The sequence below is a fragment of the Coregonus lavaretus genome (assembly GCF_964263955.1).
Source record: "Coregonus lavaretus genome assembly, chromosome: 2".
Lineage (NCBI taxonomy): Eukaryota > Metazoa > Chordata > Actinopteri > Salmoniformes > Salmonidae > Coregonus > Coregonus lavaretus.
Genome location: NC_139989.1, coordinates 42,802,783 through 42,820,965, shown reverse-complemented (window position 1 = coordinate 42,820,965; position 18,183 = coordinate 42,802,783). Strand labels below are relative to the sequence as shown.

Sequence of the window (18,183 nt, the reverse complement as noted above, 5' to 3'; positions counted from 1 at the left end):
TCAATTTATAAAAAATGTTACATCCATTTTTCTGGATTTTTTTGATGTTATTATGTCTCACCATTAAAATTATAGACTGATCATTTCTTTGTCAGTGGGCAAACGTACAAAATCAGCAGGGGATCAAATACTTTTTTCCTTCAATGTATATATAATTTGGTAGATTGTTTTCCTTATTTTGACCTCTCTCGTTATAGTTGGAAGATGAAGTGTAAACTCCAAACACATGAGTAACTCCAAACACATTTTGGCTAAAAGCAGCTGTTTAGCTGGTTAAACAAAGGTTGGTAAAATGAATGTCGAAGTCAAGAAAGCTTAACAGCAGCCAGCAGCACTTGCGGCACTAGCCTATTAGCAGGTGCTTTTTCAAAGCGTAGGTCAGATACTCCAGTGAGTGTAATTGGCTCGATATTTGGAGTTGAGAAATATAGTTGACATCATTAAAAATAAGATATACTCCTCTTTTCTACTGTCGGTATGTCATTCAAAATTCGTTTATTTTGTTGTTGCTAGCGATATTCATAACATTCAAATCAAAAGAATAATAACAAATCCACTAAAAGAAAGAAGAAAATAACGTTTGAATAACCCTGCCATACGCCCATAACTTATTTTATCTATACTTGGCTGTGTGCTATGAGTTGTAAACAACTAAGATTACCCGCTATGATAAGAGACAACCAATGGGTCTGTTTTGGAGGTGGTTTCTGGGCAGCAGCATTGTGCTTGGGCAGATCAGACAATACATAAAAAGGGCCCCGAATGTGAGCTCTATTGAGTTGGTTGGCAGCAAGTCAAGAAGTTGAAGCAACAATGAGTCTCTCCACTAAGGACAAGGCAATTGTCAAGGCCTTTTTTGGCAAGGTTGCCGGCAGGGCCGAGGATGTTGGCAACGAGGCACTTTCCAGGTAATTACAATTATTGAATTATTAATACAAGTAATTGATCAATACAATTATTTAAGACCTTTGAATTACTTATAACTGGTTGACAATTCCTTAACATACAAGTGCGTAAAAATGGAACTCACGCGTAAATGGAACTCCCTTTTTCCAATGCACATCAAGTAAAAAGAGTGGGGTCATATAGTACAACGATAAACATGCCACGCTTAACCGACGTATTTTTTCACCCTCCCAGGACGCTGGTGGTGTACCCCCAGACCAAGACCTATTTCTCCCACTGGAAGGACCTGAGCCTCGGCTCTGCCCCGGTCAGGAAGCACGGTGGGACCGTCATGGGAGGCGTCCTGGATGCCATTGAGAAAATTGACGACCTTAGTGCTGGTCTTCTCACCCTCAGCGAGCTGCACGCCTTCTTGTTGAGAGTGGATCCTGCCAACTTCAAGGTGAGTAAATAGTTAAAAATGCACTTGTTTTCTTTCTCACTAGTAGCTTTTTTCCATTAGCAAACGTCCAAGCTTGAATACTGTAATAGCTTAATGTATGCAGCTTAAAAACCCAATGGATTTCAATCTTTAGAAACATACTCATGAAATATGCTTCTAATAATGTTTCTGCTCTCTCTTTACATCCCAAGATCTTCAACCACAACATGCTGGTGACCCTGGCCATGATGTTCCCTGATGACTTCACCCCTGAGGTGCACGTGGCTACGGACAAGTTTCTGGCCCAGCTGGCCCTGGCTCTGTCTGAGAAGTACCGTTAAGCAAGGAGCTAGATTTCCACTTGACAATCTTTGTAGGGTGCCAATTGAAATTAAAAGATGCAATAAATAAATCCTACCGATCGAATCTGAAACGTTGTTGTCCTTGGTGATTAATTGTAGGCTATATGTGTTTTAATGTTTAGTTACTTATTTATTTCATTGATACACCTATATTATTGATAGTAAAATTATTCCACAAATATATCCACTATCCACAAAGTTGAAAACGTCCACTACTCCACTGTGGGTCCACATTGCCATCAATAGTAATATACATTATTATAGTAATAGGTAACCACCACCACCTTCATCATCATCATCATTATTAGGCTACCATTATTATATCACCATCATTATATGACCTTACATCCTTATATGATAAGTCATTACTGTTTGTCTTCTGGAGGCCTACATTACCAGTATTTAGACCAGATTATTGTTTCATGAAATAATCAATAAGCCAGAAACACTGGTCTTGGATCAGATTTTCTACCCAACCTTTACATGAGAATGTTAGGTGTTGCTACACATGACAATGGCCCAGCTCTTACAGTGAGAGAAACAAGTATTTGATCCCCTGCTGATTTTGTATGTTTGCCCACTGACAAAGACATGATCAGTCTATAATTTTAATGGTAGGTTTATTTGAACAGTGAGAGACAGAATAACAACAACAAAATCCAGAAAAACGCATGTCAAAAATGTTATAAATTGATTTGCATTTTACTAAGGGAAATAAGTATTTGACCCCTCATTCCTCCTCCTCCAAACACGGTGAGTTGAGTTGATGCCAAAGAGCTCCATTTTGGTCTCATCTGACCACAACACTTTCACCCAGTTCTCCTCTGAATCATTCAGATGTTCATTGGCAAACTTCAGACGGGCTTGTATATGTGCTTTCTTGAGCAGGGGGACCTTGCGGGCGCTGCAGGATTTCAGTCCTTCACTGCGTAGTGTGTTACCAATTGTTTTCTTGGTGACTATGGTCCCAGCTGCATTGAGATCATTGACAAGATCCTCCCGTGTAGTTCTGGGCTGATTCCTCACCGTTCTCATTATCATTGCAACTCCACGAGGTGAGATCTTGCATGAAGCACCAGGCCGAGGGAGATTGACAGTTATTTTGTGTTTCTTCCATTTGCGAATAATCGCACAAACTGTTGTCACCTTCTTACCAAGCTGCTTGGCAATGGTCTTGTAGCCCATTCCAGCCTTGTGTAGGTCTACAATCTTGTCCCTGACATCCTTGAGAGCTCTTTGGTCTTGGCCATGGTGGAAAGTTTGGAATCTGATTGATTGATTGCTTAAATAAAATAATTCTGTGGACAGGTGTCTTTTATACAGGTAACAAAATGAGATTAGGAGCACTCCCTTTAAGAGTGTGCTCCTAATCTCAGCTGTTACCTGTATAAAAGACACCTGGGAGCCAGAAATCTTTCTGATTGAGAGGGGGTCAAATACTTATTTCCCTCATTAAAATGCAAATCAATTTATAACATTTTTGACATGCGTTTTTCTGGATTTTGTTGTTGTTATTCTGTCTCTCACTGTTCAAATAAACCTACCATTAAAATTATAGACTGATCATTTCTTTGTCAGTGGGCAAACGTACAAAATCAGCAGGGGATCAAGTACTTTTTTCCCTCACTGTATAGAGGTAACTACAGGAGGTAATTTATAGATATAGGTTAGTTTGCACCATTTAATATTATACAACTTCATACACCAATCATTAAATAATTGCTCAAACTTGCACTTGCTTGAAAAAACATAGGCACACACATCTTGATATCGTAACATGATTCAATAAAAGAGTGTAATAAAAAAAAGGTATTGTGAATTAAAACAAGCTTTATCATCATAACATGTAGATTAACAAAAGGAAAATAAATTATTGCAAAAAAATAAATAGTGATTAAAAAATATATATACATAAAATGCATGTTCTATTAGGCCTATATAAAATAAAATAAAGGGCTGGCTTTTGACTTTCTGAAAACAAAAGTATGAATTATTTGGCTATACATCGGCAGTCACAGGGACATTAAACTGTCCACATTTCCCCCAACACCACTGAAATAATTTCAAATATGAATTGGTGATAAATAATGATGATCATTATTGAATGAGCGTAAAGGGCACATGAGAACTATCATCACTGTCTTGGTGATTTGTACCTTTTGGTCGTTGTAATTTACAGTAGGCTATACATGTTAACCATTGTTAACCCAGCCCACTCAAAACAGCTAAACCAATAGTTGGCTTTCGGTGTGGAGACAAAACGCGTATATAAGCTGTCCCGTCAGTAGCATGAACAGTACATATCATCTTGAGTGATACCTCACAAACGTCAATATGGTTGAGTGGACAGACTTCGAGCGCGAAACAATCCAGAGGATCTTTGGGAAGATGGACTACGATGACGTGGGCCCCGCGGCTCTTTCCAGGTCTTTGCTCTTTGTCATACCTCCTTAAAAATAGGCCTACAGTTACATTGAACACCGTGCATATTATATGATTAATGCAGTCACTCATAATACAATTATTCACTTACAGGTGTCTGGTCGTGTACCCCTGGACCCAGAGGTATTTTGGTAACTTCGGAAACCTGTACAATGCCGCTGCCATCCAGGGAAACCCAATGGTCGCCGCTCACGGAAAGACCGTCCTGCACGGACTGGACCGGGCTGTCAAGAACATGGATAACATCAAGGCCACCTACGCAGAACTGAGCGTGCTGCACTCCGAGAAACTGCACGTGGATCCCGACAATTTCAGAGTAAATTAGTTCTCCTTTTCTACTTCACAAGGTTACATTCTACTTGCCTATCTATTACAATAGTGTGGCAGAATGCGTTTCTTTCATGTCCATTTTCTCCTTTCTTTTGCAGCTGCTGGCTGACTGCCTGACTATTGTCGTTGCTGCGAGAATGGGTGCTGACTTCACCGCTGATGTCCAGGGCGCTTTCCAGAAGTTCCTGGCGGTCGTGGTGAGCTCCCTGGGCAGACAGTACCACTAGAGCGTGCGTTGCTTGCGTCAACAGAAACAGAGCAACTTCCGGCGCCCTTCATTGAATGTATCAAAACAGCTGTATCGGTTCTGAAGGACAAATAAAGTGCTAAATCCAAAATGTATTTTTTATCGCTTACTTTATGTGTTCGTTTGTCAACATGTGTAGCCTAGATTAACATCTATTTTAAACAAATGAAAGGTCCACGTCAATAGGCCTACATATTTTTTTGTGGTTTATATAAGCCTAAAAGTTGTGCAACTTATTTCTACTAGTACGCCTCCAAAGCACCCAATTCTCTGTCCAACCAAAAGCACAAATATTGTCCTAAAATAAATTTCACACAGATGTGAAAACAGACATGAGGGGGGCCGAATGGGGTCAACTTATCATCTCCCTTTGGGGAAGAGGCTACCGCTAATGCACTACAGTGCACTACTTCTTTAAAGAAAAAAATTATTTTGGCCTCCAAAAAAGTTAACAAATGTATTGATGAAATAGTGCTGTGCAGCTGCCTTGGCTTCACAAGTAAGCAGGTGTGTAGTGCTGGGGGAGCGCGAGGGAGCGGCACTCCCTCACTTTTTTCAATTTGAGAATACATGGAAAATGTATTCTGATCAATTCTAAATAAATTAGCCTATATTTAACTACCACAGAAATTCCATAAATAACGATAGAATGACAAACCAAATAAATATGTAGGCTACAGCAGCCTAGAGGTATGGCGATTACTTCCCTGTGTGCACTGCGGAGGCCCGTTGGAGGCTTGACAAGTTAAGAACATCAGAACGTTGAAATCTAAATTAACAGTGTCTGCATGATGTTTATAAAACTCCACCAACCTTTTTCCACATTTTGTTACATTACAGCCTCATTCTAAAATTGATTTAAAAAAATGTTTTCCTCAATCTACATACAATACTCCATAATGACAAAGCAAAAACTGGTTTTTCGATTTTTTTGCAAATTTATTAAAAATAAAAAACTGAAATATAACATTTACATAAGTATTCAGACCCTTTACTCAGTACTTTGTTGAAGCACCTTTGGCAGCGATTACAGCTTCAAGTCTTCTTGGGTATGATGCTACAAGCTTGGCACACCTGTATTTGGGGAGTTTCTCCCATTCTTCTCTGCAGATCCTCATAAACTCTGTCAGGTTGGATGGGGAGCGTTGCTGCACAGCTATTTTCAGGTCTCTCCAGAGATGTTTGATCGGGTTCAAGTCCGGGATCTGGCTGGGCCACTCAAGGACATTCAGAGACTTTTGCTCCATTCATCTTTCGCTCGATCCTGACTGGTCTCCCTGACGCTGAATAACATCCCCACAGCATGATGCTGCAACCACCATGCTTCACCGTAGGGATGGTGCCAGGTTTCCTCCAGAGGTGACACTTGGCATTCAGGCCAAAGAGTTCAGTCTTGGTTTCATCAGACCAGAGAATCTTGTTTCTCATGGTCTGAGAGTCTTTAGGTGCCTTTTGGCAAACTCCAAGCGGGCTGTCATGGCTTTTACTGAGGAGTGGCTTCCATCTGGCCACTCTACCATAACTGCCTGATTGGTGGAGTGCTGCAGAGATGGTTGTCCTTCTGGAAGGTTCTCCCATCTGCACAGAGGAACTCTAGAGCTCTGTCAGAGTGACCATCGCGTTCTTGGTCACCTCCCTGACCAAGGCCCTTCTCCCCCGATTGCTCTGTTTGGCCGGGCAGCCAGCTCTAGGAAGAGTCTTGGTGGTTCCAAACTTCTTCCATTTAAGAATGATGGAGGCCACTGTGTTCTTGGGGACCTTCAATGCTGCAGACATTTTTTGGTACATTTCCCCAGATCTGTGCCTCGACACAATCCTGTCTCGGAGCTCTACGGACAATTCCTTCGAACTCATGGCTTGGTTTTTGCTCTGACATGCACTGTCAACAGTGGGACCGTATATAGACAGGGGTGTGCCTTTCCAAATCATGTCCAATAAATTTAATTTACCACAGGTGGACTCCAATCAAGTTGTAGAAACATCTCAAGGATGATCAATGGAAACAGGATGCACCTGAGCTCAATTTCGAGTCTCATAGCAAAGGGTCTGAATACTTATGTAAATAAGGTATTTCTGTTTTTTTATTTTTAATACATTTGCTAAAAATTCTAAAAACCTGTTTTCGCTTTGTCATTATTGGGTATTGTGTGTAGATTGCTGAGGATTTTTTATTTATTTAATCCAGCTTAGAATAAGGCTGTAACATAACAAAATGTGGAAAAAGTAAACGGGTCTGAATACTTTCCGAAGGCACTGTATAGCGTTTGGGATACACATTGTGGGGCCCAAACAGTGGCGGTGTTTGTGTCATGTTTAATTGATGCGTAATGCTAAACCTGGCTTATCTCGCCACACAAATCCGCTTTCCATTTAAATAAAAAACTATCAAGATAAACAGTTTTTGAGGGCGGTCTTTTTATTCCATGATTCATATCATACAACATGTGCAAATTTATGATCAACACAGAAAACCGAGAGGATGTATCTTCTTGCCTTTTAACGATACTTCTCGGAAAGGGCCAGGGCCAACTTGGCGAGGAACTTGTCCACAGACACGTGCACCTCAGGAGTAAAGTCATCAGGGAACAGCATGGCCAGCACCACCATAATGTTGTGGTTGATGATCTGTGGATGTAGAGGGAATAGAGTCATTATTATCAAGCGTTTTAGGCCTAGTCCATATGCGAAAGATAGTGTTTCTGAAGAGTCAATTGGATTTTCACAAAATACATACATAGGACTTACATTTGGACACGGTTGCCGCTGTGATATACTGAGAAAGGGTGAATCGTTTTATTGATTCAGTAAGTTATTTAGTCACCTTGAAGTTGGCGGGATCCACACGCAGCGTGAAGGCGTGCAGCTCGCTGAGGGTCAGAAGACCTCCGGCCAGGTCGTCGATCTTGGTCACGGCATCCAGGACGCCTCCCATGACCGTCAGACCGTGCTTCTTGACGGGAGCAGAGCCGGGTCTCAGGTCCGACCAGTGGGAGAAGTAGGTCTTGGTTTGGGGGTACACCACCAGGGTCCTGGAAATAAAAAAAATGGGATTATGTAATATGATTTAACGTGGGTAAATGCACCTCATAACTCTGTTACAAAACAATCCGTTCAACATATAATGATGTCATTACCTAGAGAGAGCCTCATTTCCGATGTCATCTGCTTTGCCAGCCACCTTTCCAAAAAAGGCTGTCACGATCTGTTTGTCCTTGGCTGTGAGACTCATTCTAGCGGTTTCTATGACACAATATACTGCTGGTGCCATAAGAGTGGACACTGGGAGTATTTATATGGTATCTAAAGAACTATTTGGGTTAGCTCCACCTTCAACTGGAAGTCATTGGATGTACACAATATAGAGTTTGGTGATAACCATTAGTCATGTATCATCAATGTAACCCTATTTCATTACGATCAATCACAAATGTTAACCTTTATGCACGGATATACAGTATGTTTAAGTGTAATGACGATAGTGCTGAAAAACTGAACAATCATGCTTCAAATTGTCATGAATCTAAAGGCTACATTATGCATGATGCAACAATGTATTTATGCTTCTTATGATATCATGCATATAGTAAGAAGGACGTTTTATAAGGAATGGTCTTTGGAATATGTCTGATTGCAATTATTTTGGCTGTTTAGGCGTTCATTTGTTTTATTGACTCATTAATTCATTAATTCGTTGATTTATTCATTAATTAATTTGATAATACATTAATTCAATAATTAATTCAGTAAATAGGCCTACTCTAATGAACAAAGTGTATAGAATGTATTTCTCCTTAATCTGACCCTGTTTTGTCAAGGGTGGTACCAGACAAATGATGATGGACATCTCGTTAGCAAAGGTTGAGTGCCAAGATTGCTTTCTTATCTCTGCAACAGCAAGGCAACAATGACACCGCACCCCATCCGGTAAGGTGTGTTGAAGGTTCATTCAAATACATTTTTCTCAGTAGGTCTTTAGTTATGGTTAGGCCTAGGTCTATTGTTCAAGTCATATGCTGCTGAACCTCTATAGTCCTTACCACGTCGTGCGATGTCACTCAGATTTCCCTAAAACGAGATAAATCCACATGTGTGTGCTTTGCATGAGAGTATATCCAGCATAGGCTTTGTTCACCAATATCTAGCCTGATGTCGTAGTTGCAGCTTGTAGAGAGCATGTCACCATTTGTGGGTGCGTGGACAAAATCGGAGTAATACGTTTTGTCAAGAAGAAAATGGACTGTTTGGGTAAGCTAATGCACCATGCAGGATACATGTATGATTGAAGTATATCTCAGTTGCTTTTCAAAGGGTGGCGCTGGTGAAACTACTGTGTAGGCTACTCTAACCTCAGCACCTCCACTTCTCTCCACTAGAGAGATAACGAGGAATGGTGAGTCAATGATTATTATGTTCACTATATTTTTTACTTTTTTGAATGCCAACGTTCACCTATAATTTCGTCTACCTAAGGCAAGTAAAAGTTAACCTGGGCAACGTATTTTCTGATAGACTACCTTACTTTTCCTACGGTAGTGTATTAGCAAACAAGGAATGTTTTTTTTAAAATAATTGCTATAATAACATAATACTGATGAATATATTCATTATTCCGTTGATAAGAGCTAGTTGCTGCATGTGATCTACTCTCTCTCGTGAACCCAGCATCAAAGAGAGGCTTCTCAATCTCACTTAGGCCAACGGAATAAAGGCAAGTTAAAGTAGGCTTGGCTACATTTTCTAATGGCTCGTATTTTACTGCCCCCTCAAACAGAATATAGTGAAGAGTATGGACGTGTGTTTAAAAATATATTTTATTATTCTTACAAAATGCCTTCTATAATGAAATATATCTGTGTATTCCACTGTAGAACATGTCTCTAGTGGTACTGTCTGCCCAGCGCAGAGACGACCACGGTCAGGAACTTCTGCCAGGCCGCTTGGACGTCCGGCGTGAAGGCGCGCCCCATCTGGGAGACCAGAACAATGGTGAGGCAGTCGCCCAACAGGAAACGATTGAAACGTTAGTCATTTATTTGCAACAGCAGTATTCTCTTAGATGTAAATCAATGAGGAAAAACATATTGTTAATTTGTTTTCCGCACGACCATTAGTACTCATATTACACGTCTTTTCAACTCCAAAATCTTACCCTGAAGTTGTCGGGATCCACATGCAGTTTCTCAGAGTGTAGAACGCTCAGCTCGGCGTAGGTGTTCTTGATGTCATCCAGATTCTACACAGCTCTCTCGAGGCCGTTCAGCACAGTGATGCCATGCTTGGCAACTTTTTTATTGCCCATGATAGCCGCTGCGCTGTTTACGTCTCCAAAGGTTCCAAAGTACCTCTGAGTCCATGGATGTACATTAACCTGGAAAATAACCTGGAAAATACAAGTTACATTAGAAGATACATCATATAAATTAATCAATTGAATTCAATGAATCCATAGAATTGCGCACAAATCTAAAACAAGACTAGAAAAGTCAAATGATATATGATCAACATATTTTTTTTACTTGCATTATTATAAGCCTACCTTCTCAAAGCAAGGGGTCCGACCACTTTGACGTTGATTTTGCCCCAGGTCTCTATGATGAGCTTCCGCTCTTCAACTGACCAGTCAACCATGTTGAAGGTGTTGTGTGTCCTCTGATCCTGTGAGAAAATCTGTCGGTGTCCGGCAATGGGGCGTTTTCATTTATATTTAATCCCTCCGCCCCAGTGGACGAATCAAACTTGTAGGATTCATGCCAAAAACGACATCAAAGGTCTGCAAAACGTTAATGGCAATCTATCATTGCTTAACGGCTAGCCAGCCAGCTGGTATTATCGAGCAACACCATATCATCATAGTTCGGCGAAATGCCCAAACGGCAACTGAGGTCGACTTATGGAAAAGTTTCACACCGGCAAGGGTCCCAGCTAAAGGGCTGTTTATCAGTAGAAGTATAGGCACAAGTGTTATCTTGACATTCTGAATGAGTTCCACCCTTTGAGTAAAAGCTCCAATTGGTTGCCTTGTTCTGATAAGCCATTAGAAACACCCTAATTTTCTTGGCCACAACAATCTCCGTATGTTGAATGTATTGGGCAACATGGTATTAACTGATTAGTAAATCATTTTTTGATATTAATTAATTGCGGGGTCAGGATTTAAAATCAATTTATTCACTTTAGTCAGTCGAAATCAGTCTCGCTCATATAATGTCATAAAAAAATATTATTCCAATCATTACCCATTGCGCACGATCATTACGCATCAAATAAATAAATAAAAAATACACCAAATGAAACCTCTATCATACATAAGCCTGTACCCAAATAGGGCCAAATAAATAACTACACCATTGGTTTAAAAAATTAAAAGACAAAAAAAAGAAGAAATCCGTTATTTTACTAATTATACCTAATACGTCGCAAAGTATATGTTTAAATTCAGTTAGGTTCTCTCCATTCATGTAATTTTACGCAAACGCTGTTCTATAGATTGTAACAAAATAAAAACTTTTATTTAGTGATCTCGATGTAGGTTATTCAAGAAGTCATGTACCTCCTAACCTCATGTGAACTTTCTCCACAACCTACTTATTACTTTGTTTACGACCTAACAACGAGGTTAGAAAAGTAATTTAATCATTTAGAACAGTTTTTAATGGGAATATACAGTATATTTCCAGATATTGTTTTTAGATACTTCCTTTTTATATTGGTTCACTTAAGCTACTACTTTTGAGCAAAAAACATGCTGAACTCATATTCGATAACTATTATGTTATCCAAGTAAATCTGCCAATGCCAAAATTAGATATTTTATTAACTAGACAGGGCCTTGTTTCACATAGCCTTCTTAGCGTTAAGATCATCGTTAGAACCTTCTTACGATGTGTCTTTAGTAGCCGAGGTGTTTCCCAGAGCCTTCGTTAGTAACGTGGCTCTTGAAAACCTTAACAGACCACTCGTAGAGCAGCCAAAGTGCATCGTTAGATGCTTTTTTGCCCTTCAGCGTCACTTTATTCCCAGATCTCCGCTAAACATAGAATCAATATGTTTAGGCTATCTGTCTGACTGAGACTGGAGATGAAGTCGACTAAAAATACAAAGTTGCCAAAGTATTGTTTCAAACAAGTGAAGGATAAAATGATGCTTCAAATGAAAACCGAGATGACTGCATTAAAAGATACATAGGCTACATGGGCCTCTATAGGTTATTGAAATCATATTGAAATCAATTTAATATTCAATCAATTGAGTTATATTTTGCCACTAGGCTACGGTCTGTACTTTTTGCCTCAATGTGTTTCATGATGTGTGACAACATGTGCGCAATGATGTGCTCAATCTGTGATTTAGTGCATTATTATTGGGTAAGCATGGGCTAATAAGCCGCCTCAATAGTCTATTTGCAGCCGTAGGTGGCAATTTCTCTCTAGGAGCTGATCCGTCGTCATTATTCTTGTGAAATAATTATTTAACATTAAGGTAAAATTTGAGTGGAGAAAGCTGATCCGAGAGCAGCGCTGCTTCCTATCAGTATCGACGCACTTAGTGAACATTTTCTCTACGTCCTTGTTTGGAAAACAACAAGCACTTAAAACGTTGGCTCGTAAATAACAATGCATCTGGTAGGATCATCGTAATACTTAAGTTACATCACACCTGGGAAACGAGGCCCATCCCCTTACATCTCAATTTGTAAGTGTCTTGAACATGTTATACATTGAGTTTAAAAACGAGTTATTTGTTGTTCAACTTCTTATCTATGAAAATTGGAATATCAACAAAAATTGGAATACGTTCAAGTTGGCATGTATCTTGGAGGTGGGTCTGGGGTGTGCCTTGCGGCTTGTTTAATATAAAAAGCGTTCGTTTGAAATAGCTCATCTGAACTTTTACTTCAGTATCCTCTCTAAAGACACAACAATGAGTCTCACCGCTAAGGACAAGGCAGTGGTCAGGGCCTTCTGGGCCAAGGTGTCCGGCAAGGCTGAGGACATCGGATGCGAAGCTCTTTCTAGGCAATGGAATTATCCAACTCCTATCCTATTGCTGTTTTAGAATATACATTTTGGTGTTAGCTAGCCTTAAATATCGACATGTCTTTTTCCTCCCGTGCAGAATGCTGGTGGTGTACCCCCAGACCAAGACATACTTCTCCCACTGGCCGGACCTGAGCCCCAGTTCTGCCCGGGTTAGGAAGCATGGTAAGACGGTCATGGGAGGCGTCGGTGAAGCCGTGGGCAAGATCGACGACCTCACAGCAGGTCTCCTCACCCTCAGCGAGCTGCACGCCTTCCAGCTGCGTATAGATCCAGCCAACTTCAAGGTGAGTACAGTATATTATTTGTTTTAGGTTGACACCAAATGAAATGCATTTGTAACATTTCAGTAGGCTACTTTTTACAGTAAAATAGACAACATAGGCTAAAATAGCCTACATTAAAGATGCATACTCACTAATTTCCATTTCTGTCCTCTTGTAGATCCTGTCCCACAACATATTGGTGGTGCTGGCCATTTTGTTCCCCGCTGACTTCACCCCAGAGGTTCATGTGTCCGTGGACAAGTTCCTGACCGCCCTGGCCCTGGCTCTGGCCGAAAAGTACAGATAAACTGTGGGCCCCCTATAAGCTGTGAGCAGAGAAGGCATTATCAGACAAGACATATGGCAACATGTGATCAACGCGCTGTCTTGTTCTAAATTATGAATAAATGTTCAAACGCACATAATTACGTTATCTGGTCTTTACTTTGGTTTTTAATGAGTCGTGTTGTAGTGCATGGACTTGATATGATGAAATACGTTGCTATTTGCAAGGCTGAAATAAATATTTCTCCCAATGTTGAAGAAATGCAAAAACGTATTCATAAAGAAAATGCAAAACATTGCCCATGCCCATGAGCAGTCCTCTAAGAAGTTTGCAGTAAAGGTTTCGTATGTAGCCTAAAACTATAAAAGGGGTGAGGAGAAACTCAAAGTACAAATACCAGTAGTAGATTAATCAAATAGCCCTCTTCGAACTTGCTGTTGAAAACAAGATTGAACCAACAATCTGACATACAAATACGAAAAATGGATTTGATAGACTACCAACATATTATTTCTTAATATTATGAATGGATTATAAGCAGATATTATCTATAAATTCAATTTCCTAAATAAAACTAAAACGTAAAACACAGCCTAATGATTCTGATTGGCTGATCATGCTATAATTGTAACATATTAGGAATCTTTTTATAAACCAATGTCGTTCAGTTTCCACAAAATGTCAACAGTTAAATGTCGAATTTTAAACTATTTAAAATGAAATACATAGTATATCTTGTTTAATTTCTTAAGAATATTGGTTGATTAATTAATTGATTAATCAGTCTATTATTAATGACTTCAATAGATTCCTATCTGAACACTTTATGTAAGGTTATCATGGTTCCAAAGCTGGGCCATGACAGGAGGTGCCTCTGATAAATCTTGCATCTTATAGGGTTCTATTGACCAATTGATTTATTATTATTAATGAATGAAAATGTATGTCATTTTGATCTGGTTAAACTCTCGACCACTCAACAATTCCTTGCCACACTAATACATCAACCTAACCTTGAATAACAGATCAGTTCTGAAAAGTTATGTTGAACCTTTATGAATGACGATTGTGTGTAATTAAACAGGAATTCATCATTGAAGCTCTGCTCTCATTTGACTCAATGTATCAATGCTGCATCGTTGGACACACGTTTGTCTTCATTATATGCATAGGTTCGCTCATGCACAGCTAATGTAACATGTCCGTGTTGTTAATTGTAAAAGATATTTGTTGTTATTTGCAAAACATTTGTATATATTGCAAATTATCCATATCTGGTTAACAAGGTATCTGCAATATTCGCACCCATAGCCTATCATATTACCATATTAGATCCATTAGTCTACCATATGTGCCACTATTTTGATCTTCATCCAAGAAAAAAAAGACATAGATAAAAATATTCACTGCTGAAGATTTTATTTGCTTTAGTAGAAGGAACAACATGTGCCTCTAAACAAATGATCAGCGCTTGTTGGTCCTCTGATAGTCGTCCGTCTCTGAGTGGAGGGGCTCTAGTGGTACTGTCTGCCCAGGGAGCTCACCACGACGGCCAGGAACTTCTGGAAAGCGCCCTGGACATCAGCGGTGAAGTCAGCACCCATTCTCGCAGCAACGACAATAGTCAGGCAGTCAGCCAGCAGCTGCAAAAGAAAGGATAAAATTGACATGTAAGAAACGCATTCTGCCACACTATTGTAATAGATAGGCAAGTAGAATGTGACCTTGTGTGAAGTAGAAAAGTATAGCTAATTTACCCTGAAGTTGTCGGGATCCACGTGCAGTTTCTCGGAGTGCAGCACGCTCAGTTCTGCGTAGGTGGCCTTGATGTTATCCATGTTCTTGACAGCCCGGTCCAGTCCGTGCAGGACGGTCTTTCCGTGAGCGGCGACCATTGGGTTTCCCTGGATGGCAGCGGCATTGTACAGGTTTCCAAAGTTACCGAAATACCTCTGGGTCCAGGGGTACACGACCAGACACCTGTAGAAATAATAAACAGTCAATAATTACACAAACGTGATATCTGCATACACACAACTTACGGAAATCAATTAATGTGTCATTTGGAGATGTCAATTACGCGTTAATTACACGCCTGTCTCTAATACGAATCCGTCTTGAAAATCAAAATAACAAGCGCATACTAATCTGATAATAACATGACTAATTCAAATAATTTGTAGACCACAGTGTTAAACGCACCATAATTCTGAAATCAAATACGTGTAAGGTATAAAAGGTGTAGCCTACCTGGAAAGAGCCGCGGGGCCTACGTCATCGTAGTCCATCTTCCCGAAGATACTCTGAATTGTGGCGCGCTCAAAGTCTGTCCACTCAACCATGTTGCTAGCTGTTGAAGTTTCTTTCACAGAGGCTAAGGAATCATATACACCTGGTCTTCGTTTGAGCAGCGTTTTTAAAAGGATCTGAACGCTCCTCCCCAAAGACAGCGATGGGTGGGGTCATGGTAGGGGGCTGTATAAGCCAAGAGTCACAGATTTTACTGAGATAATAATGTGAAAGTTGACTGTTTACCAATTATGTTTAAAAGCAATTTGACAAGAATATGCTGTCCTAAAATAAATAATGAAATCATGAATTAAAGTATTAGGTTACATAACAATTATTACATTAACATTATTTGAAATATTAACAAAAATAAGCCAAAAATAGTGGGGAAATATACAATTCTAAACATATGCAAATAAATGTGTAATTTGCCTACTATCTGAAGTGATAGACCAATGACTTTGTCTGAGAAACAGTCTGAGAAGAACAGTCTGAGAAGTCTGAGAAACAGTTTTCAACTAACTCTGTGTATGCCTATAGTCAGATATTACTAAGATATAACTACGATATTAATATATTACTAAGATATACTACATAGCCTACTAAGATATTACACAATTGTTATCCTTGTAATACATTTCTAAACAAATTAATTGATATTTCACCTCTATGTTCATTCTGTGCTAGTAAGGTCGAATCCATTTAATATTCATTTTTATAATTGCACTATTCCAATCTATTTTTGAATAATGTATCTCTACCTTCAAACTTGTCTTAACTTTTCCATATTTCTGAGTACAGGCTTCTATTTTTTACTTATGATACAGGCAATTTAGCCATTGACAATAAAATTAGACTTTTCTCTTTATTGGGTAAATACCATAAAGCCAGAGTGATAAATAAATAAATCAACTAATATTGAATTATTTTGTATTGAATTAAAATATATATATGACTGACTCCCTTGTGAAAACTACCAGCATAAAAAAAACTCTCAACACATCTCTAATACTAAATAACTTTGTGGACTTCAATGACTGTGATAATCATGTATTTCTTCTTCTTTTTTTCCATCATTTTTTATCCATCTCTACCCTGTGTGTTTTATGTTTGATATTGTGTGTTGCTCACAAGGTGCTAACAATGTCTTTGTAAGTATTTAATGGAGGACTATACCAACTTGTGTTTTTGTCCAGTAAAACAAGCAAATAAATAAATAACTTGTGAGGCATTGTGCCTATTGAAAATTAACAAAAGGCATGTTGTATCTTGTGTATCTTGGAGGTGGGGCTGCATTGGGTGGGGCTTGCGGCTAATATAAAAAGCCTTCGTTTGTAAGAGCTCATCACTGAACTTTTATTTCAGCATCGTCTTTAACGACAATCATGAGTCTCACCGCTAAGGACAAGGAAATGGTCAAGGCCTTCTGGGCCAAGGTGGCCGGCAAGGCTGAGGACATCGGATGCGATGCTCTGTCTAGGTAATGGTTTTCTTGCTGCTAATCTTATAGCTGTTTTTGAAGTAAACATTTAGACTATTTGGTGTTAGCTTTCCATCTTTCTTGACATGTCTTTTTCTTCCCGTGCAGGACGCTGGTGGTGTACCCCCAGACCAAGACCTACTTCTCCCACTGGAAGGACCTGAGCCCCGGCTCTGCCCCAGTCAGGAAGCACGGTGGGACCGTCATGGGAGGCATCAGTTTAGCCGTGGCGAGCATCGACGACCTCACCGCAGGTCTCCTCACCCTCAGCGAGCTGCATGCCTTCCAGCTGCGTGTCGATCCCGCCAACTTCAAGGTCAGGACAGTCACAGCATTATTTATAATAATTTGTTTACCGTTGACACCAAATCAAAATGTATAGTTAAAATGCATTAAAAACATATCGGGTACTCTTTACAGTAAAATGGCAACATAGCTTATTAAATAAAATAGCCTGTTAAAACAGTAGCGTACTAATTTCCATTCCTTTCGTCCTGTAGATCTTGTCCCACAACATCTTGGTGGTGCTGGCTATCTTATTCCCCAATGAATTCAACCCCGAAGCTCATGTGGCCATGGACAAGTTCTTGGCCGCCGTGGGCCGGGCTCTGTCTGAGAAGTACCGATAAGCTGTGGGCAGAAGGCATCAGACCAGACGGATTTCAGCATTGATCAGCACTGTGCTCAGCTCTGTATTGATCTAAAATTTAATTAAAAGTTCAAACGCACATATTTACGTTTTTTGGCCTTTACTTTGGTTTTTAATGAGTCGTGCTGTAGAGCACAGGACCTGAAATGATGAAATACTTGTTGTTTGCAAGGCTGAAAGACATTGAAACGCAAAAAGGTATTCATAAAGAAAATGGACACTATATACAAAACATTGCCACAAAAATCTGTCCTCAGAGAAGTTAGCAGTAAAAGTTTAAAAAGTAAAATTTAAAAAATCGAGAAGAGGAACAAAGTTGAAATAGTAGCCTATAGATTAATCAAATGGCTCGCTTAGAACTTGCTATTGATGAACAAGATTGAACAAACTATTTGACATAGGACCACATAAACAAAATGGAAAAAAGGATTTCATATAACAAAATAATATATATTATAAGCTGGGTGGT

General features: G+C 39.6%; 5 protein-coding genes and 1 pseudogene across 6 annotated transcripts; 3 read left to right on the top strand and 3 right to left on the bottom strand.

The window, feature by feature from the left end:
- Nucleotides 1-813: 813 nt before the first annotated feature.
- On the top strand, nt 814-1,668 carry LOC311106013 (hemoglobin embryonic subunit alpha-like; the record flags this gene model as incomplete). Its single annotated transcript, XM_084148279.1, has 3 exons — nt 814-908; nt 1,141-1,348; nt 1,540-1,668. The coding sequence occupies 3 exons, from the start codon at nt 814-816 to the stop codon at nt 1,666-1,668; spliced, it is 432 nt and encodes a 143-aa protein (XP_084004405.1).
- Nucleotides 1,669-3,640: 1,972 nt separating this feature from the next.
- Nucleotides 3,641-4,764, top strand: LOC311105927 (hemoglobin subunit beta-like; annotated as a pseudogene). The gene is made up of 2 exons (XR_014615222.1): nt 3,641-4,115; nt 4,225-4,764. The product of XR_014615222.1 is annotated as a hemoglobin subunit beta-like (transcript).
- Nucleotides 4,765-7,204: 2,440 nt separating this feature from the next.
- Nucleotides 7,205-7,976, bottom strand: LOC311105991 (hemoglobin embryonic subunit alpha-like; the record flags this gene model as incomplete). Its single annotated transcript, XM_084148246.1, has 3 exons — nt 7,205-7,333; nt 7,530-7,737; nt 7,843-7,976. 3 exons carry the CDS (start codon nt 7,974-7,976, stop codon nt 7,205-7,207), a joined length of 471 nt encoding a protein of 156 aa, XP_084004372.1.
- A 1,609-nt stretch (nt 7,977-9,585) lies between these two features.
- Nucleotides 9,586-10,336, bottom strand: LOC311139098 (hemoglobin subunit beta-B-like; the record flags this gene model as incomplete). Its single annotated transcript, XM_084173984.1, has 3 exons — nt 9,586-9,675; nt 9,972-10,088; nt 10,268-10,336. 3 exons carry the CDS (start codon nt 10,334-10,336, stop codon nt 9,586-9,588), a joined length of 276 nt encoding a protein of 91 aa, XP_084030110.1.
- Nucleotides 10,337-12,628: 2,292 nt separating this feature from the next.
- LOC311139089 (uncharacterized protein) lies at nt 12,629-17,694 on the top strand (the record flags this gene model as incomplete). The annotated part of the gene is made up of 7 exons (XM_084173972.1): nt 12,629-12,723; nt 12,824-13,031; nt 13,189-13,307; nt 14,786-14,919; nt 16,951-17,065; nt 17,174-17,381; nt 17,566-17,694. 7 exons carry the CDS (start codon nt 12,629-12,631, stop codon nt 17,692-17,694), a joined length of 1,008 nt encoding a protein of 335 aa, XP_084030098.1.
- LOC311106007 (hemoglobin subunit beta-like) lies at nt 14,811-15,638 on the bottom strand (the record flags this gene model as incomplete). The annotated part of the gene is made up of 3 exons (XM_084148271.1): nt 14,811-14,939; nt 15,054-15,276; nt 15,547-15,638. The coding sequence occupies 3 exons, from the start codon at nt 15,636-15,638 to the stop codon at nt 14,811-14,813; spliced, it is 444 nt and encodes a 147-aa protein (XP_084004397.1).
- Nucleotides 17,695-18,183: the final 489 nt, after the last annotated feature.